This window comes from Mus caroli, chromosome 10, assembly GCF_900094665.2.
Source record: "Mus caroli chromosome 10, CAROLI_EIJ_v1.1, whole genome shotgun sequence".
In the NCBI taxonomy this organism is placed as follows: domain Eukaryota; kingdom Metazoa; phylum Chordata; class Mammalia; order Rodentia; family Muridae; genus Mus; species Mus caroli.
Genome location: NC_034579.1, coordinates 66,609,648 through 66,627,207, shown reverse-complemented (window position 1 = coordinate 66,627,207; position 17,560 = coordinate 66,609,648). Strand labels below are relative to the sequence as shown.

The window sequence follows — 17,560 nt, the reverse complement described above, 5'->3', positions numbered from 1 at the left end:
AAAAAAAAAAAAAAAAAAGAAAGAAAAGAAAAGAAAAGGCATTGGTCCGGATTAGAACCTGGGGTGCTTTCAAAACCCTAGGGCACGGTTGCTTCCACTAATAAGTTAACTGAAGTTTGTGTGGATAACCCAGCTCCCTCGTAGGCCCCAATCCCTGCCTAATGCATCACCACAATGAGTTGTCATCTTCTCTTCAATCTACTTTCACTCTCAGTTTGTGGCTAGCTGCATTCTACTTCCCATATACCTCACAAGCTGATATTACTATGGTGTAAACCACCTGCTAAGAACCATGATTGCCAATCCAATCACAGTACGAAAATGAAACCTCAGCCTTTGTAACTCATTAAACAATCTGTCTTATTTTTCCACAACATGAGAAACACTTGTAAACTCAATGGGTTGTTTTAATTGCTACATTTTACCACAATGTCAATCAGAGTGTAAAATTATGATTGCCCATAATTATGCATTATTACATGAATGAATGCTGGACAATCCCTACATCAAGTCCAGGCTCCTTATATCCCTAGTTTCCCCAAGCCCAAAGTAACTTAGCAACTGAATCTAGTTTTCCTTAGGCCTCGCTGTACTTACTTACAGCTTACTCTATTTTACTCATACTTATTTGCAGAACTTCCCACAACACTCGACAGTCATGTATCTCAATTAAGCCGGGCACCTGCATCTTCGCGAGCATGCTGCAATTCCAGCAGCATGGTGGATGATTCACAGGTTGTGCGGCATGCCTAGGGTGGCCTGACTGTAGGACAATACTCACACAATTCTAAACATTGTGTTAGTGCCTGTAACAAACTGATATTATTTTTTTTAATAATTTCTTTTTAATTTTTGAGATTTCTTTTTCCCTCCAATCCTCTACTGTCCTTACTCTTTTCCAAATTCATGGCCTTCCTTCTCTCTCTCTCTCTCTGTGTGTGTGTGTGTGAATGCAACCTACTTTGCCCCACATTTGTGTGTTCTCCCCTGGGGAAGACAATGTTTTTCCAACTCACAGAATTCCCCACTTTGTCGATGGTTGAGGAGCCCTGAGTTTCCCATGTCTGCGTTACTATGTCTCTTGGTATTATCTAGAAGCTACACCTTAATTTCAAGTTTAAATTATACACAAGCTTTGGGATATTCTGTCAACGAATGCTAAAACATTCACCTTCACTGAGAATAATGTTCTGTCCTCGTGTAGCTGACTGAATCCAAAACCCAGAGTTCCTAAAGTCACCCTGAAACACGTAGAGAAATGATACCCTCCATGTATCTTTGATGGTTCTTTGATCAGGATTACAGTAAAATATCTGAATTATTTGAGCCTTTTCCCCACAACTGCCTGGATTCTGGGAGACGCGGGACATCCTTTAATCAATTTCATGCTCCTCTCTGACAGGATGCTTGATTGGGGTCATTGATCATAAGCTGTCAGGTGTTCTTCCAAATCCAAGCTGTACTGACAAGGAAAAATTTGAAATTAAATGCAGAGTGGAGTTCCTTTGTTCCTCCTGGAGGCCATGTTTTCATCAGCGTATTTCAGGTGCACTAATTAGGTTATCAATCTAGGATTACAGGCCGAGACTGGGATGATAATACAATTTAAACCCAAAGGTATCCAAAGTGATGAAACCAACTGTCTAATGCATATTTTCACATGTCTTTTTCTCCCACAGCTAAGTTTCACATTACAAATTACAAAAACAGGGAATTATTTATCTATAGCACTAAGCAAGATCATAATAAAATTTCGCTACTTTATGAGCTAGTGTCAACATATAATCGTTTCAAGGCTATTTTGATCAATGTGCATCACCTACACTGAAGCTTGTATACAAGTCCACTCAAGTATTGAGATATAACGTACACTTGTATTTGATACCAATTTCATTATATTAACTTGCTATGGCATGATTTTGATATTAGTATCAATTTTCCTAATTGCAGGATGACACATGACAACAAAGGATTTGGGGCCTAAGAATGGAATCACAAGCTATATTGACAAAGTTGTTACACAGACAGTATCAATGTAACTATGACACAGTTAATGCAGTATTCTCTGGGAAATGTCAGGTGGTAAGTATAGTGGTTTGAATGAGAATGGCCCCACAGGCTTATATGTTTGAATGTTTGCTCCCTAGGGTTTTTCTGTTTTGTTTTGGGTTTTTTGTTTGTTTGTTTGTTTTGTTTTGTTTTGTTCTGGAACTGTTTGCAAAGTATTAGGAGGTGTGGCCTTGTTGAAGGAAGGGTGTCTCTCAGTGGTGGGCTTTGAGGTTTCAAACACCGTGCCAGGCACAGTCTCACTATGCCTGAGTGCAGGCTGTGGAACAGGATATGAAGCTCTCAGCTACTGCTTCCATGGCTGCCTGCTTCCTGCCATGATGATCATGAACTAATGACCCTATCAAACTGTTAGCAAGCCCCCTTTAAATACTTTCTTTTACAAGTTGCCTTGGTCATAGTGCTTACACACACAGCAATAAAATAGCAACTAAACAAGTAAGTTTCAGAATATTCTTTTATAACTCTTAGATAAGTATTTATACATCTTATACATGTAGCATACTTTTTTACTGTTTAATAGTTACAAATCTTTGTGACTTTGTTTGGAAATGAGGCTTTATAACAATAGTCAAGTTAAAATGAGAGCACAGAATAAGACCCAGTTAAGTATCACTGGTGTCCTCAGGCTCAAAATTAGACAAAGACATCAGCTGATGTTAACTAACCTATCCGAAGATTTACTATGAGCACTTTCAAACTAGAAATGTAGGGCACATATCTTCAGATAAATGGAAGTAAATAAATTGTACTTTTAAAACAGACTATTTGAGGAGAAGTTTGGGGGCTCAGATAATTAGCACAGAAATGTAATAAAGGCTTATGGTTTTTTCTAAATAAAACTAAAACCTGGCATACTTCAGCATCTATCTTCACTACTCCTCCCACCTATTTTATGATCACAGTGTGTCTTGGCTCAATTCCAACTTTTCACCATCTAGCCCTCACAATCCTTGGCAGCTAACTCTCACATGCTAACATTTTCCACCTTGTTCTTTCTTATCTCAAGCACTATTTGTATGATCTTTATCTTAAATCAGGCAGAATAAGGTAGATTGTGCTATAACAACATCAACAACAAAGAAAATTGAGGTATTTAATGAAAGATTCCTATTCCCATAAATGTTTCCAACAATCTAAGGTTTCCCAGAAAGTCCATATCCATGCAATGGGTCAACAATCCAGGCCACAAAGTCTTGTTGTAGGTTCTTCAGGCAAAGTACCGGTTTGCTGCATCTCACTACGTCCATCCTGAAGATCTCCTAACAGGCTTCACAACCAGCTTTCAATCTTAACTAAATTTCTTTCAGTCCCTTCTGCTTAGCTCTTGAAGACATCATTAAACCATCTCACTTGTCAAGCTATAAGTACATCATGCCACTTCTCATTCTCAGTAGAAAAGGTGCTTCAGGCCAAACCAGTGCTCTTCTTTGTCCCTTTCAAAATACAAACATGAGTAATATAACACGTGTCGAAGCTGATGATGTCAGCCTATCTCTAGTTGTTGCCATACGTTTGTGTTCTTAGCCATCTCAGCCCTAGATGGAGTGAAGCTGCATAATTCCCATCTGCTCAATGGTCCTTAGACACATGAATGCAGTGGTCAAGTGTGCCACTTGGACAAATCTCAATTGTACACCTAGTACAACTACCATAAGCTATTTCTTGGTTAAGGTCCAGCCCTGTCAATTCTTTATGTCAGCACAGAACTGGATCCTACCAGTTCAGAATAAAGAAACTTTGGAATTCCCCCAATATATAGTTCAAACACTTAACGTCCAATCAATGGTATAAGTAAAACAGCCTCAATCTATCCAATAACCACAAGATTTACCACGTTTCTACCAACAATACCTAACCCAGATCTTAGTCATCTTTCAACCTTGTTAATACAACCATAAATTCTAAATAACTGTATTTCACACCTATCATCCCTAGTCTAATCTGTATAGAGAAGTCAATGTGGTCCTTGTAAATGTATCAGTTTATAGACTCAAAGCTTCTCACTGACATGTCTCCCTCAGAGAGGCTCATATCCAGTGTCCTGTTAGCTGGGCTCAGTCCTCACGCTATGGCTTTTTGTTTTATCTTAGTGCAGAATTATTTTCCTTTACTTATGCATTTTCATAACCACCACTACCCCATGGCAACTGCCACTTCCCCTGGAATGTTCTTCCTTCCCTGCTGTCTTCTCACTCAACACTCTCTTTGCAGGACAGCTGTACAGTAGGTGGATTTAACTTTGCGGTTTACAAAGCTGCTTCGTCTCCTCCTTCACTGAGTGGCTTGGAAGCACTCATTTCTTTTTCAAGATGATCCATAAATTCGGTGCAAAAAGGCAAATTTCACCCATCAATGTTTTCACCCTTATAAAGGAAAATATTTGAAATTGTGACAGGAAATTCCCTCCCAGATTGCACAACAGAGGGGAGCCATTTCCAGTTCTGACATATTACATCTTAGACTTCAGATTTCAGAACTCTGGGGCAGTTCAAGGAAGTGCTTGTGGTCAAGCCAGCCTTTCTGAGCCAGGTATCCCAGGAGCTTTTTGTTTTACAGTATGTAGTGCATGTGCACATGTGTGCACGTGTGTGCGTGTGTGTGTGTACACTAACATTTGAGAAAAGATCTCACTCCATATCTAGGTTCATCTGGTACTTACTATATAGTGCTCAGGGAAAACATTAACTAATAGCGATTCTCATGCCTCGGCCTTCCAAGGATAACGATTATGAGTATGCACCACCACATCTATTAATTCAAAGAGACTTCACAGCACTTAAGAGTGGGCACTTGTTTCTCCTAACACAATCATGAGTGCTGGGAAAACTATGAGAAGAAAAAACAGGCCTGATTTCACAAAATAAGATCTGATGAGAGCTTTGGGAAAGCTGTACTCCTCTTAGTTAGCTTACTAAATGATTGCAAATACTCAGTTTTACAAACAGAATCCTTCACTGCAGTCAGCTGACACAGGAAGCTGCATCAGAGCTTTGCATCTAAATCCAGCATCATTACTTACCTAGTCATGCTAAAGAGATTACTCAATACCTGAGTGCCAGTTCAGCTATCTTTAATATAAACTACTATAAGTTTTGACTTATAATGCTAAAATGCTATACTGCAAAAATGCATGTAATGCCTTGGCACAGTATTTCATAGGAATTGGTATCTGAGAAAGCTACTATTCACATTAACTACACTAAAGATTCTCACTGTAACTTGTGCTAACTATATATATATATATATATATATATATATATACACACACATATATATACACACACATAAATGTATATATACATATGAATGTATATAAAGAGAATATATGTGTATACATGATACATACATTCTATATAATATACACATATAATATATAATATGCATATATCTTAAATAATACATATATGTTTAAAGAAAGTGAAGAATAAAATATAGAAGTATTTTTCAGAACCATAACCGAACCAAGAAGCCTGCCTGTGTCAAAGTCAATACAAAATTCCAAAAACAATTCCATCTGCTATGTGAAAGATGGGGTCCAAAGCTTGCTGCTTAAGAGTTCTTGCTGGGGCTGGTGAGATGGCTCAGTGGGTAAGAGCACCCGACTGCTCTTCCGAAAGGTCCAGAGTTCAAATCCCAGCAACCACATGGTGGCTCACAACCATCCGTAACGAGATCTGATGCCCTCTTCTGGAGTGTCTGAAGACAGCTACAGTGTACTTACATGTAATAAATAAATCTTTAAAAAAAAAAAAAAAAAAGAGTTCTTGCTGCTTTTGTAAAGGAGCAGAGTTTGTTTCTAGCACCCACTCAAGTGGCTCACAAATGTCCTTTAACTCCATCTCCAGGAATGTCACACACTCTTCTGGTCTCTGCAGATACCTGTAACTCATGTGCCCAGACCCACATAAAGACAGATGCACATGCAAATGCACAAGTGTGTATACACACACACACACAAACCAAAAGATGTTTCTAAAAAAGATGGAATTCAGTGATCAAGGTTCTTAAACTCTTGCTTCATTATATCTTCCTAAATCAGATTAAGTCTTAAAATAACAGACCATCAATGGCTCTGACGGTGTGACTGCTCTCCAAGTGTCTCTGCCCAGTGTCCACCAAAAGATTACATTTGATATTTATTGACATACTAGGGTTATTTTTATTTTTAATAAAATAACCTTTAAACTATTTCTCTGCAAATCCTAGGATTTTCTGGTTCTAAGCAATAGAACTGCTGAGTACCAAGGACAAACATCCCTTTGAGGAGTCTAGCATGTCAGGGAGAGCAGCTGCCTGCACACTGAGGAATGCAGATGTGGGGAGATGGCCTCCATCTGGAGGTTCAGCAGGGCATCTCCCCGACAGAGCCCCAGCTACATGCTTGTCTGCTTGCATTTCCCACTAATGTCCTGTGGCAAACTTGAACACCAAGGTCAAGCAAAGACACAGGTATCACTACTCCCTCAAAGTCTTCTGTCAGCAACCAAGACAAGAGGATTTCTAGAAAAGGAAGAAAGGCAGCTTGACAGCAGCAGTTTGCAGCTCTCCCCGGCTACAGCAACATCTTACTTAGGAGACTATGGTATTTCCTGCTGTTAGCTTTTATTCCATCATAGTTTCTCTTTGGACACAAGGCACAGTGTCTTAAGAGGTGTGAGAGGCCAGTAAGACCCTGCCTAGATAAATTTTGTCCAATCAGACAAGGCTTTGCTGACTTTCAATTCGCCATACAATATTGATAGCGCTGTTTTCCCATCAGAAATTCAGAAAGTGCACACTTGTTAGCTCTTCTTACATCTATCCACATCTTACTGTCTATCACTCCTCCCAAAAGCACTACCGTGATTCAAACAATCACCTTTTGCCTCATAAAACTTTTTTTTATCCACGTAGCAGCTTTAAGTTCTTTTAAATCACATACACACAGTTGTCTCGTTAAAATTCCTTGCTAGCTTCTTAGCACAGAATAAAACCTAAACTGCCAAGCGCAGTCCAAAAAGCCTACCCTGACCCAGCTGTAAGCACTTCAGGCAGTATTTCATGTTCCTCATCTCCTTATTCTGCTCTCACCCTTAGCCTTCTAACTGGTCCCAAAGGTACAAAGTGCTCTCCTGTCTCAAGGCTACTGCTTTCATATCTCCTTCTTCCTTTCTGGATGCTATGTTGGCATCATTAACTGCAGTTCTACCATATTTTACCCAGTCTATTTTCAAATAACACTGCACCCGTGCTATGCACCTACCTAATACAAGTCATAAGAGTTGGCTGGCCTCTGCTTGTGCACACAAGTGTTCCTGAATCTGTGAGTGAGCTCGAGGGGAGAGAGAGAGAGACAGACAGACAGACAGACAGACACACACACACACACACACACACACACACACACAAACACAAACACACAATGATAATGCCTTTAGAAACAGATGCAGTACAGACTTCTCATACTAAGTTTTTCCTGCATTTCACTTAGAAAGTATTTCTATGGCAAATCAATTACCTGGAGATATGCAGAAACTACAGTTAAAAAAAAAATCTACGTTTCCAGTTTAATTATTAATCACACCTTTAGCAGATATTACACTTGGGATGTTCATGGGTAAATAAAATCTTCCAGATGATTGAGGTCAGGGTCACAAATGAGAAAACCTTTCTGTAAACATTACCCGGCATACTTCTCAATTTAGCAGGAGCTAAGGAGGAGGAAGAGAGATGACAGATGGAGCTGAAACAGAGAATCTTCACAAACCAAACCAAAGCCTAAGGGGCTAGAGAGACCACCAGCAGTCAAGGGCATTGGCTGCTCTGGTAGAAGACCCAGGTTTGGTTCTCAGCGCCCATTTGGGGGCCTCATTAAGTATCTCTAACTCCAGTTCCAAGAGATTCAATGATCTCTTCGGGATTCCTTATATAGAGGTGCATACAATGGAGCACATACATACATATAAGGGAACATAAACAAACACTCATATACACATACAATAAATAAATCTTTAAGGACAATTAAAACAGCCAATAATAAAAGCATTTAAAAATCCATGTGGTTTTGAAAAATCACAAAGTAGACAAAAGGAAACCATTTCAACCGTAAAACACTTTCCACTGGGGGCTAGACAGAAGGCTCAGCAGCTAAGGGCATTGGTTGTTCTTCCAAAGGACTCGGGTTCAATACCCAATACGCAATACCTACATGGCTGCTAAAAGTCCTCTATAAGTATAGTTAGGAGATTCAACACCCTCTTCTAGTTTCCTTGGGTATAACACACACATGGCACACAGGCATATATGCATGCAAAAACAAAAATCATATACATTTAAATAAATCTTTAAAAAAGAAATTTTCCACTGAGGTATGAAATCTTTGAGAGGAGAATACAAAAATGTATTCAGTCTTGATTCATGCTGCTCATTCTCTCCTGCTCCTCCAGGCTGTATGAGTCACAGAGGCCGAAGATACAGTTAAGTAAGTGTAGCAGGACAGGTTAGGGAGCCGAGCCTGCATGGATGTGCATAAGCGACTCACTAAGACAGACCAACTGAGGGAACAGTTTCCTCAGAGGCTAGAATATCTCAAAATCAGAAGCATCATGTCAACGATTTCCCTCCTTTACGAGCTTTGATACAAGCATGTATCAGGTCAGCAAAAGCATTCATTAGTACCGTCATATTCCCTGTGTGCGAGGGAGCGTGTAACCTTAGTACATCTTCCCAAGTATAACCCAACGGATTCAATACTGTGTTCAGTATTTCTGAAAACATGGTGGTATTTTATGACTTACGAGATATTTTAAGGCACAAACAGTTCAGTAATGATTTCCTCAAAACACATATGGAGGTTGAGTCTATTACTGTCAAGGTAGGAACAATGGCAAGGTCTAGGCAGGCATGGTGCAGAATGAGTTGAGAGTTCTACATGTTGTTCTGAAGGCAAACAGGAGTAGAATGGCTAATGGGCAAGAGGATGGTCTTAAAGCCCTACAGTAGCACACTTCCTCCAACAAGACCACACCTCCTAATAGTGCCACTCCCCAAGCCAGGTATATTCAAACCACCACACCCAATAAAAAAGAATATAGTAAATTTTGACAACAGACAAGACTGCAACAAAGTTAGACAAGATTCCTATAGTTTCCAAGTTTATGACTGAAATGAGTCTTTAAAAAAATAAGGCAGAATAGCCTAAGAGGAAAAAAAACCCAACAACTGACAGTTCACAAATACAATGCATATGAATACATGCAGAATATATAATTTTATATACATATGAAATTCTTTCATATTAGCCACTAAGCACCTAGAGAAAAAAATGAACCAGCTTTATAAACTAAACTTACAAAGTAATATTAAATAAAAAACATATTTAATGTGTTTCTAACTTATGGAAAAGTAATGCTTTGGACATATGAAACCTCACTGTTTATCCTTCCTCAAAAGATACACTATCAATAGTGATTGTTATGCATTATATATGAAATAGGTCATAAAAGGGCTCGTGTGCTAAAGGCCTAAGACCTAATTGCTGATGGAGAGGCGACTAGATCAGGAGGGCTGAATGGATTGGGAGGTGGATCCTATGTGGAGGAAATGGGTGACTAGGAGCAAGTCTTAAGAGGGTATATCTGTGTTTGCACATAAGCAGGCATACACAGATATGCATGCACCCTCCGTCTCTTGATTTCTAGGAGGTAAGACACTCCCTTGCATCACACTCTTCTGCAATGATAAACAGCATCAGCAATCCCAGAAATGCTCTCACATTCCCAAAAACAAGGAAACAACTGACTGGGATCTGAAGCTTCTGAAGCCATGAACACAGATTTGGGTTCCGTCAATTTGTTTATCTGAGGCACCATAGCAACAAAATCCTGACAATGATGCTTGGTAAGAATCACCTATGTACCACCCTTTCCTTGCTGTGACACATTTTTTCTAGTAACTGTCACTCTTTCAATCAAAACACCCATACCAATGGAGCTTAATTTAGGGAGTAAATTAGTTCCTAAATAGATCAGTGATTGTGAAAAAGGTAATAAAAAGAAAACCTCTAATGGTATCAAGTGTTGCCATAAGTACTTTGTATACATGTGGATGTGTGTGGATTTCAAAGGACAGCCTTTGGTGTCATTCCTCAGGTGGTGTCCACCTTGTTTTGAAGAGATAGGAGTGTCACACTGAACCTGCAGCTTGCTGATTCAGAGCACCAGGGACGTGCCTGGCTTGACCTCTCCAGCACTGGGATCACAAGGAGCTTTCGTCAGCAGTCTCGCTTGTTTGAAATAGTTGAGAGGCACTGCACTCTGATCTTCACACTTGCACATAAAGCATATTGCCAAATGGCCCATCTCCTTAACTCCACTGAATAAAATTTTTGACTAATTTCTCAAAATAACTAAAGTAGCCTATCTCGAGTACCACTCATGTCAGAGGCACTTGATATGTCCTCTTAGCTTTAAATTTAAGGAATCCAAGAATATTGTTGAACCTAAGTGTTAAAGTCATTAGACAGACTGACAAACCACACACACACACACACACACACTGTCTAAACAGTATGTAAACACAGCCCTTGGCTATGTTTGTATACAGATGGGGGTTCTTTTCCTCAGACATTCAATTACCTCCTACATCCATGATAGGTAGATTATTATTACTCAGACACAAGAAATGATTTTGCATCACTCAAACTGCTTCCAAACATTCATAAACCCTTGGTTACTATTACCATGAAGGATCTACTATAAAATATGTGATTCCATATTTTTCAGAGGCATCTTTTATTTTTTAAATTGGTAACTACCACCATCTAGGAATACAAGAGACATTCGACTGCTTTAGTCATTATCCATGAGTGTAATATGCTGGCAGTTCAGTTACACTGTATTCTTTTAAAGTAGGCTTTTCAACATAGCAACATTGCAAAGAAGAGGCTCCATCTTGTTACCACTCCAACACTGCTTTCATGTAGTATCTAATTGCCTGAAGTGGATTTCAGAGTTTCTGCTACTGGCATTACAGCCTCAAAAGCAATAGGATGGAAGCACATAGTTTGTTTTTTTCTAATGAACATTTTACCAAGAACCGAAATACTGGTGGTGTGACTTTCTGGAGTTAAAATGCAACCGAAGATTTTGTGTCAAAGAAACTTCTTCAGTGGGTTCTGTGTGTTCTGGATGAAGACTACTACTCTATATAGCAATGAGGGTACAAGCTCTTAGATTCACCACTTCCTCTGCTGTATTATAACCTCCCTGGTACAGGACTCCTGTCTTCCTACTACTTCTGCCTGTTCTCATTTGAATCTCCTGTATTCCATTTCACACTCTAATATTTCAAAGCTTATGCATAAAAAAAGACGCAAAAAAAAGGCTCAACAAGGAGACATTTTAATGCAAGTTACATTAATTCTGTAATTTAGGGATGAAATGCATTCATCTCAGAAATGGTAGAGGACTAACAGTGAAACAAGAATTCCCATTTTCAAAGATAGTAGGAATTTCTAATGCTATGATTGATAATTTAGTGTACTTTTGGGTACCTAAGTTTGGAAGAAAAAATTTATAAAATAACAATCCCTTGATAAAACATATGACCCTATACAGTAACGAAAAGGCATATATTTTTTACCTACAAAATATTGCCTATAATTTCAAATATTAAAATATATGCCAAAGGAAAGGAAATAACAAATAATGAAAAAAAAAAAAAAAAGAGCAGTGAAAAGGGCCAAACTCTGAGGTATTCTGTCATTTCTCTTATTACTTTCTGGAGCTATGAATTAGATGTAGAGCCTTACAGCATCATCTGTACCCATAGCCTAAAGCTAGAGCTTGGAAAGACAAACAAAACAAAAGCCTTCTGGGAAATACTAATGAGAAGAGAAAAAAATCATCCAGACAACAAAAATATCAACTAGGATAGCATACAGATATAAGGAATGCCAAAAATGCATACTTTAAATGTTTTACAAGTTACACACTGGTTTATACAAGATACCATGAGCCACTAGCCCAGTCCTTTCAACTGTGTATGAAGCAAAACATATTGCCAAAAACAAAGGTAGGGTTACTCAAACATAAACAAATGGGACCATGCAAAAAGGCAGTGTGTCAATGAGCTGAAGTTGCAAACTAGTAACCTAGCCAACAAAGACCACAAAACTGCTGTGAGCATCACTTGTTAGACAGAAAAACAAGTAAATGCACGATACTGGGCTCCAATATAATATCTTAAAATGGAACTTAAAATTCCAAAGTCAAGAAACAGATGAATGACTGAATCATGGATAGCAACATACAATTACGACAGTTAAGAAAACTAAAATTTAGGCTGGAGAGATGGATGGCTCAGAGGTTAAGAGCACTGACTGCTCTTCCAGAGGTCCTGAGTTCAATTCCCAGCAACCACAAGGTGGCTCACAACCATCTGTCATGGGATCCAATGCCCTCTTCTAGTGTGTCAGCCACAGTGTACTAATATACATAAAATAAATAAATATTTAAAAAAAGAAAACTAAAATTCCAAGTAGACGGAATACAACTTTAAAAAAAAATGTTTAAATAGGTAACTGATCAGATTGCTCCTTTAGAATAACCCAACAGTGTGGACGTTAAAGACAAGGCTGAGAATATTCTAGAATTGTTGATAAAAGCATATTCTCAACTATTTACAACATAATAAAACGACAGAATGGAAAAAAGGATTGTGAGCAGCCAGGGAGAGTAGGAACCTATGGGTGAGTTCTGGCAGTCTACTGTATAGCGCAGGCACCAGGACACGTTGGTTTACTGTATCTAAAACCTGCTGAGTGCATCTTTCGTACTCTCAGTGCAGGAGAGTATGTGAAGAAACACATTATTACGCTTAATTTAATCATTTCATAGCATATTCATATATCAAAATATGTTGTATACCTTAATACTATATCCTGTTTTTTCTATTTTACTTTCATAAAGCTAGAAAACAGAAAAGTATACTACAGAAAGAGCTGTGAAATGTATAGCTGACTTCTCAGAGGAAACAATGAGAGTCAGAAATGCACCTTGAGGATGAAACAAAAGTATTTTCATCCTATAAAGTCTTTTGTACTCTGGTGATTTGAATGGGAATGGGCCCCACTGGCTCACATATTTGAATGTCTGGTCTCTACTTGGTGGCACTGTTTTGGAAGGATTGGGTGTGGCCTTCTGGAGGTGTGACACTGGGTAGGGTATGAGGTTTCAAAGCCAGGCTAGTTGCCCCAGTCTCTCCTCTCTGTGCCTGCTGCATGTGGGCTAGATGTAAGCCCTCATTATTGCTCAGTGCCATGCCTGCCTGCCTGCTTGCTCTCATGCTCCCTGCCATAAATACTGTGCATGAACTCACCCTCCAAAACCTTACCAAGCCCTACCTTAAATGCTTTTTTGTTTTATAAGTTGCTTTGATCATGGAGTCTCTTCACACTAATAGAAAAGTAATAAAGACAAATTTCTAAAGGAAATTATGAAACATTTCCTAATGATGAAGTTACTTTATAGGAAAGCAATGCAATGTAAAATCCAGAGAGGGGAATTTCAAAATCCATATTCAGATATGGATATAGCATTGAATGGCTAAAATTTTAATATGTGAGAATATAAAGGATAGAAGTAGTAGAATGAACAACTGTATTAGCTAAAGGTAGGGTGCTGTATCCATGGTAATGCCTTCCAGGGTTCATTCTGTGCTTAAGAAAAGGATCAATATCCTTCACATATAACTTTAGGCTAATAATAGCTGAACTTACAGAGAAGACCTTCTAAGGAATGAAAAGGATGAAAGAAATACCAACCAAACAACACATTAAAGCGAAGGCACTAAGAATACCAAAAAATAGAAATTACAGTATAATGGCACAAACATCAAATCCTTTTCATTACAGACATGAGAATATGAAATCTTAAAGATTCCTTAAAGTATTACTGAACCCAATTTGTAAACCGTGGCCCTACACATGCATACAACTGACAGACATAGGACTGAGTAAGACTAAAACTCAAGGTTGAAATCAAGGCAAAGGTAAGCAAGGGAACTGCAGAGGTTATATTAATATTAAAAATGCTGTATTTCCAGTCAAAGGCATTTCTGTGGAGATAAAGTGGCCAACAGAACCATGAGTACATTAAGGGCCACAGCTGAAAACTTGAACCCACTTCTCTCAGACCTCAACAAAACAAGTACATTAAAGACATAAGTGGAAAAAAGGAACAATCACAATCCAATGGAAAACAAATAAAAAATGTTTAACAAAGACTACATTGAGGCTACAACTATTTTCCCTGTCTAATTAAAAATAGATAGTCCAGCAATCAAAGGCTCCCTTTGGCTTATCTAATTAAGATATCCAATCAAAATATACAACCACCACCCCCACCACCCCCACATCCTAACCCATTTTAACCCAAACCAACCCCTCACTTTTCTCTTCTTAAAAACTATACCTGTGAGGTCATTTGCTGCTGTTTTTCTGCCTGTGTCAGAAAGCAGACACTAATGTTCTTCCCTGCTTAATAAAGAATCTTGGTGACAACACGTGTTTGGGTGTGGTTTGTACCTAATCTGGGGTCTGAAAATCTTAACCATCCTGTTCTTTCCACCTTTTCACTTCCTCAGATCTAGAGTTCAGAGGGCGAGGATTTCCATCTTGGCAGTTCAAGCACACCACATTCTGAGTTGGCTTCTATCTGTTGCAGGATCTTGTGCACACAGCTATCACCCAGAGAGCTATCAATGGAGGGTGTCGGCAGGGAGTAAGATCAAGTTCCCGGCTCCTCTTTCAATCTTGTCAAGTCGACACTGCTATCTCCCATGTTTCCCTGTTCTTCCATGCTTGGGGACAAGGGAGGGTGGTTAGGAAACGGGCTTACCTTTAAGGAGATTTGGACTTGGCTGTAAGGGCTCGCCCTTTGACATCTTTCTCCTCAGCCTTGCCCTCAGAGATGACCAGCTTATTCTGCAGGGAACACAGCAGCTGGAGGTAGCTCTGGTTCCTAGAGGGACAGAGTTTGTGGGAAGTGACACGAGTCTTGGGTACACTGCCTGAGGCTTCAACCCAGGATTCCAACCTCACCTCTGCAGCTTCTCCTGTTCCTGTCCCGCTTGCTGCTTCAAGGTTTCCAGTTCCTGATGGGATCCGTCAAGCTTCTCCAGAGCCCTCTTCCGGCGCCTCTTGACCTCTGCAGAAATCTTTGTCAGATTCTGCAGACGCTTCTGTTGCAGTACCCACTGCTTCTGAGCCAGCTGAAGTTTCTCCTCAAGGACCCGCTTCTGCAGGGAGAGAAAGGACATTCCTTCTTAGGGTTGATCTGTGGAGAGAGCATCGAGGTCCAACCCAGCTTACCCTCTCCTTCCTCCAGGCCTGCGTCCCCTCAAGTTCTCTAGGTATACCTTAGCCTCGAGTTGCTCAAAAGCCTTCTGAAGCTCTGTGTACTTCCTGTGAGCCTCTTTAACCTGGGGTAAGGCCTCAGACAGGGCACATTTTATGACATCCACGTGATCCATGTATGTGGCCTTCATGTCCTTCCACTGCTCCTTAGTTTCAGTTGCCTTTTGCCCTAAGGTGGGCCACAAAGAACAAGAACACGAGTGAGTCATGCCTGCGGCCAGCCTTCTACAGCTCTCGATCACAGCCTTCCCGTGAGCCAGACACAGGCATAGCTCACATCTTCCCCCTTCAACCATTCAGACCACACCCTGCCTACAAACGGAAGCCTACTCACGACTTGCATCTTCAGAAGCCAAAGCATCTGCGTTCTGGTCAGTATCCTCCTGAGCCAGAAAAGCCTGTAAGAAGTTCACTACTTGAAGCTGGCTACAAAGCAGTTTGTCTTTCTTCCGCGAGTTCTGTTTACAGTGGGGACAGAAGCAGGGATTAGTCTTGCCTTCTGGTACTAGAGGCCAGCCATTTTGTTCTTCCCCATTGCTGCCCACTATTTCAAGAGGCTATCCCAGGACCAGCCCCCCTCCCCCACCCCCAGTCTTCTGAAACGCTGGGTCCCACTTTGTACATACATACCCTCATAAACTCCTCCATGATTTTGGCAGGCAGCTCTGCTTCTTCCTGCAAGCCTACAGGTTCTAGAATGGCTGCTGCCTCAGCTAGAACCCTGTAAGGCATGAGTAAGATTGTGCTAGGGTACCACACGAGTGCGAAGGAACATATGCACTGGCATCTATGTCAGGAGGGTGCCAATGCTCAGAGGCTACCCAAGGGTCTTAAGGGACTTTAGGCTGAGATCAGAAACACCATGTACCTGGACAACATACAGTAGCAACTAAGAGCCATGAGGAAATCACCTGAAATACTGGAGGATAGGGACTGTGCAGACATGACTACGTGTTTAAATAGGGGGTGTCACAATGGGTAAAAACTGGAAGAATCAGTCTGAAAGCAGCAGGGCCATATATACAGAAACAGAGAAAAGCCAAAGCTCAGGCAAGCCTTGGAAGACATGCTAGTAATGGCTGTGCTCAGAATGTATGATGTGTAACCCACCCAGCCTTTCCAGATTGGCTGGAACAATCCACTAGAGGACAGAGATATAGATAAAAAATACTAAAGAAGAAGGTTATGACAGAAGGTCCTAGAATGGTAAAGGGTTGGTTACGACATCTGTAATGGAACTGGCTTTTTTAGAATACTACGCCACAGGGCTCAGGGTGGGTGAGGTAATGTCCCTCAAAGGCAGCATCCGACATAAGGTGACCTACGTCAGCCATCCAGACGTATCACTCCGCATACAGAAAGAAGTCCCTGCTTAGTCATACCCCTGCAGCAGAATGTCACAAAGACCCTAATAGGCATCACTCCAAAATAGAGACATTGCCACACAGTCAAATTCTGCACTCCTGAATTGAGGCGACATCAACGCTCAAAGGCCGCACTCATTGAGTAGGATGACAGTCTTTTCAAGCTGCATCATCTTTTCTAATTGAAACTGCTCCTGGGGCCTACACTCCAGAATCCCGGTGACATCCTCTCTCGGGGGCCGCACTCCTCAGCTAGGGTGACAAGATCCCTCAGAAGTCGCACTCCTGAACTAGGGCGCCACTGTCCCTCCGCCGCCACTGCCCGAGCCGCCGCCCCAGGCCCTCGCCTTCCACACTCACTCTTTCGTCGCAACAGCGTTGTTTTTCTCCGCAACAGCGTTTTTCTCCGCGTCCGCCATGGTTCTGTCGCCCACCACGCCTTTGGATTCTCCTGGACTGCCCGCCTAGGTCGAGATTGGTTTCTGGGTAAGTGGGCAGGACTCTAAATGACGTCACCTCTTTTCATTGGCCGGAGTCGATTCCGGTCCCGCCCCCCTACGCACGCGTAGGCGTTTTTCGGCTCTGGGGGCTGGCTGGAGGTTCTGAGCCTGCGCAGTAGGAAGCACTGGTAGCTGAAGGCCAGACAGTGAGAAAGCAAAATTTGGTGGATGTAGACACCGGAAAAAGGCTATTATCTGTTCCAGTAGTCACGCTTTCCCATTAAATGTAC

General features: G+C 40.7%; 1 protein-coding gene across 1 annotated transcript in view; it reads right to left on the bottom strand.

Annotated features, from left to right (window-relative positions):
* The window catches only part of LOC110303159 (ZW10 interactor), a 20,036-nt gene extending 2,719 nt beyond the window's left edge, over nt 1-17,317 (bottom strand). Inside the window, exons 1-6 of the mRNA XM_021174129.2 lie at nt 17,191-17,317; nt 16,097-16,187; nt 15,801-15,924; nt 15,469-15,635; nt 15,152-15,348; nt 14,949-15,071 (exon numbers count right to left, since the gene is read on the bottom strand). Of these exons, the coding sequence (XP_021029788.1) occupies nt 14,951-15,071; nt 15,152-15,348; nt 15,469-15,635; nt 15,801-15,924; nt 16,097-16,187; nt 17,191-17,249 (759 nt within the window). The 5' untranslated portion in view covers nt 17,250-17,317 and the 3' untranslated portion in view covers nt 14,949-14,950. The remainder of the gene's footprint in view (nt 1-14,948; nt 15,072-15,151; nt 15,349-15,468; nt 15,636-15,800; nt 15,925-16,096; nt 16,188-17,190) is intronic.
* Nucleotides 17,318-17,560: the final 243 nt, after the last annotated feature.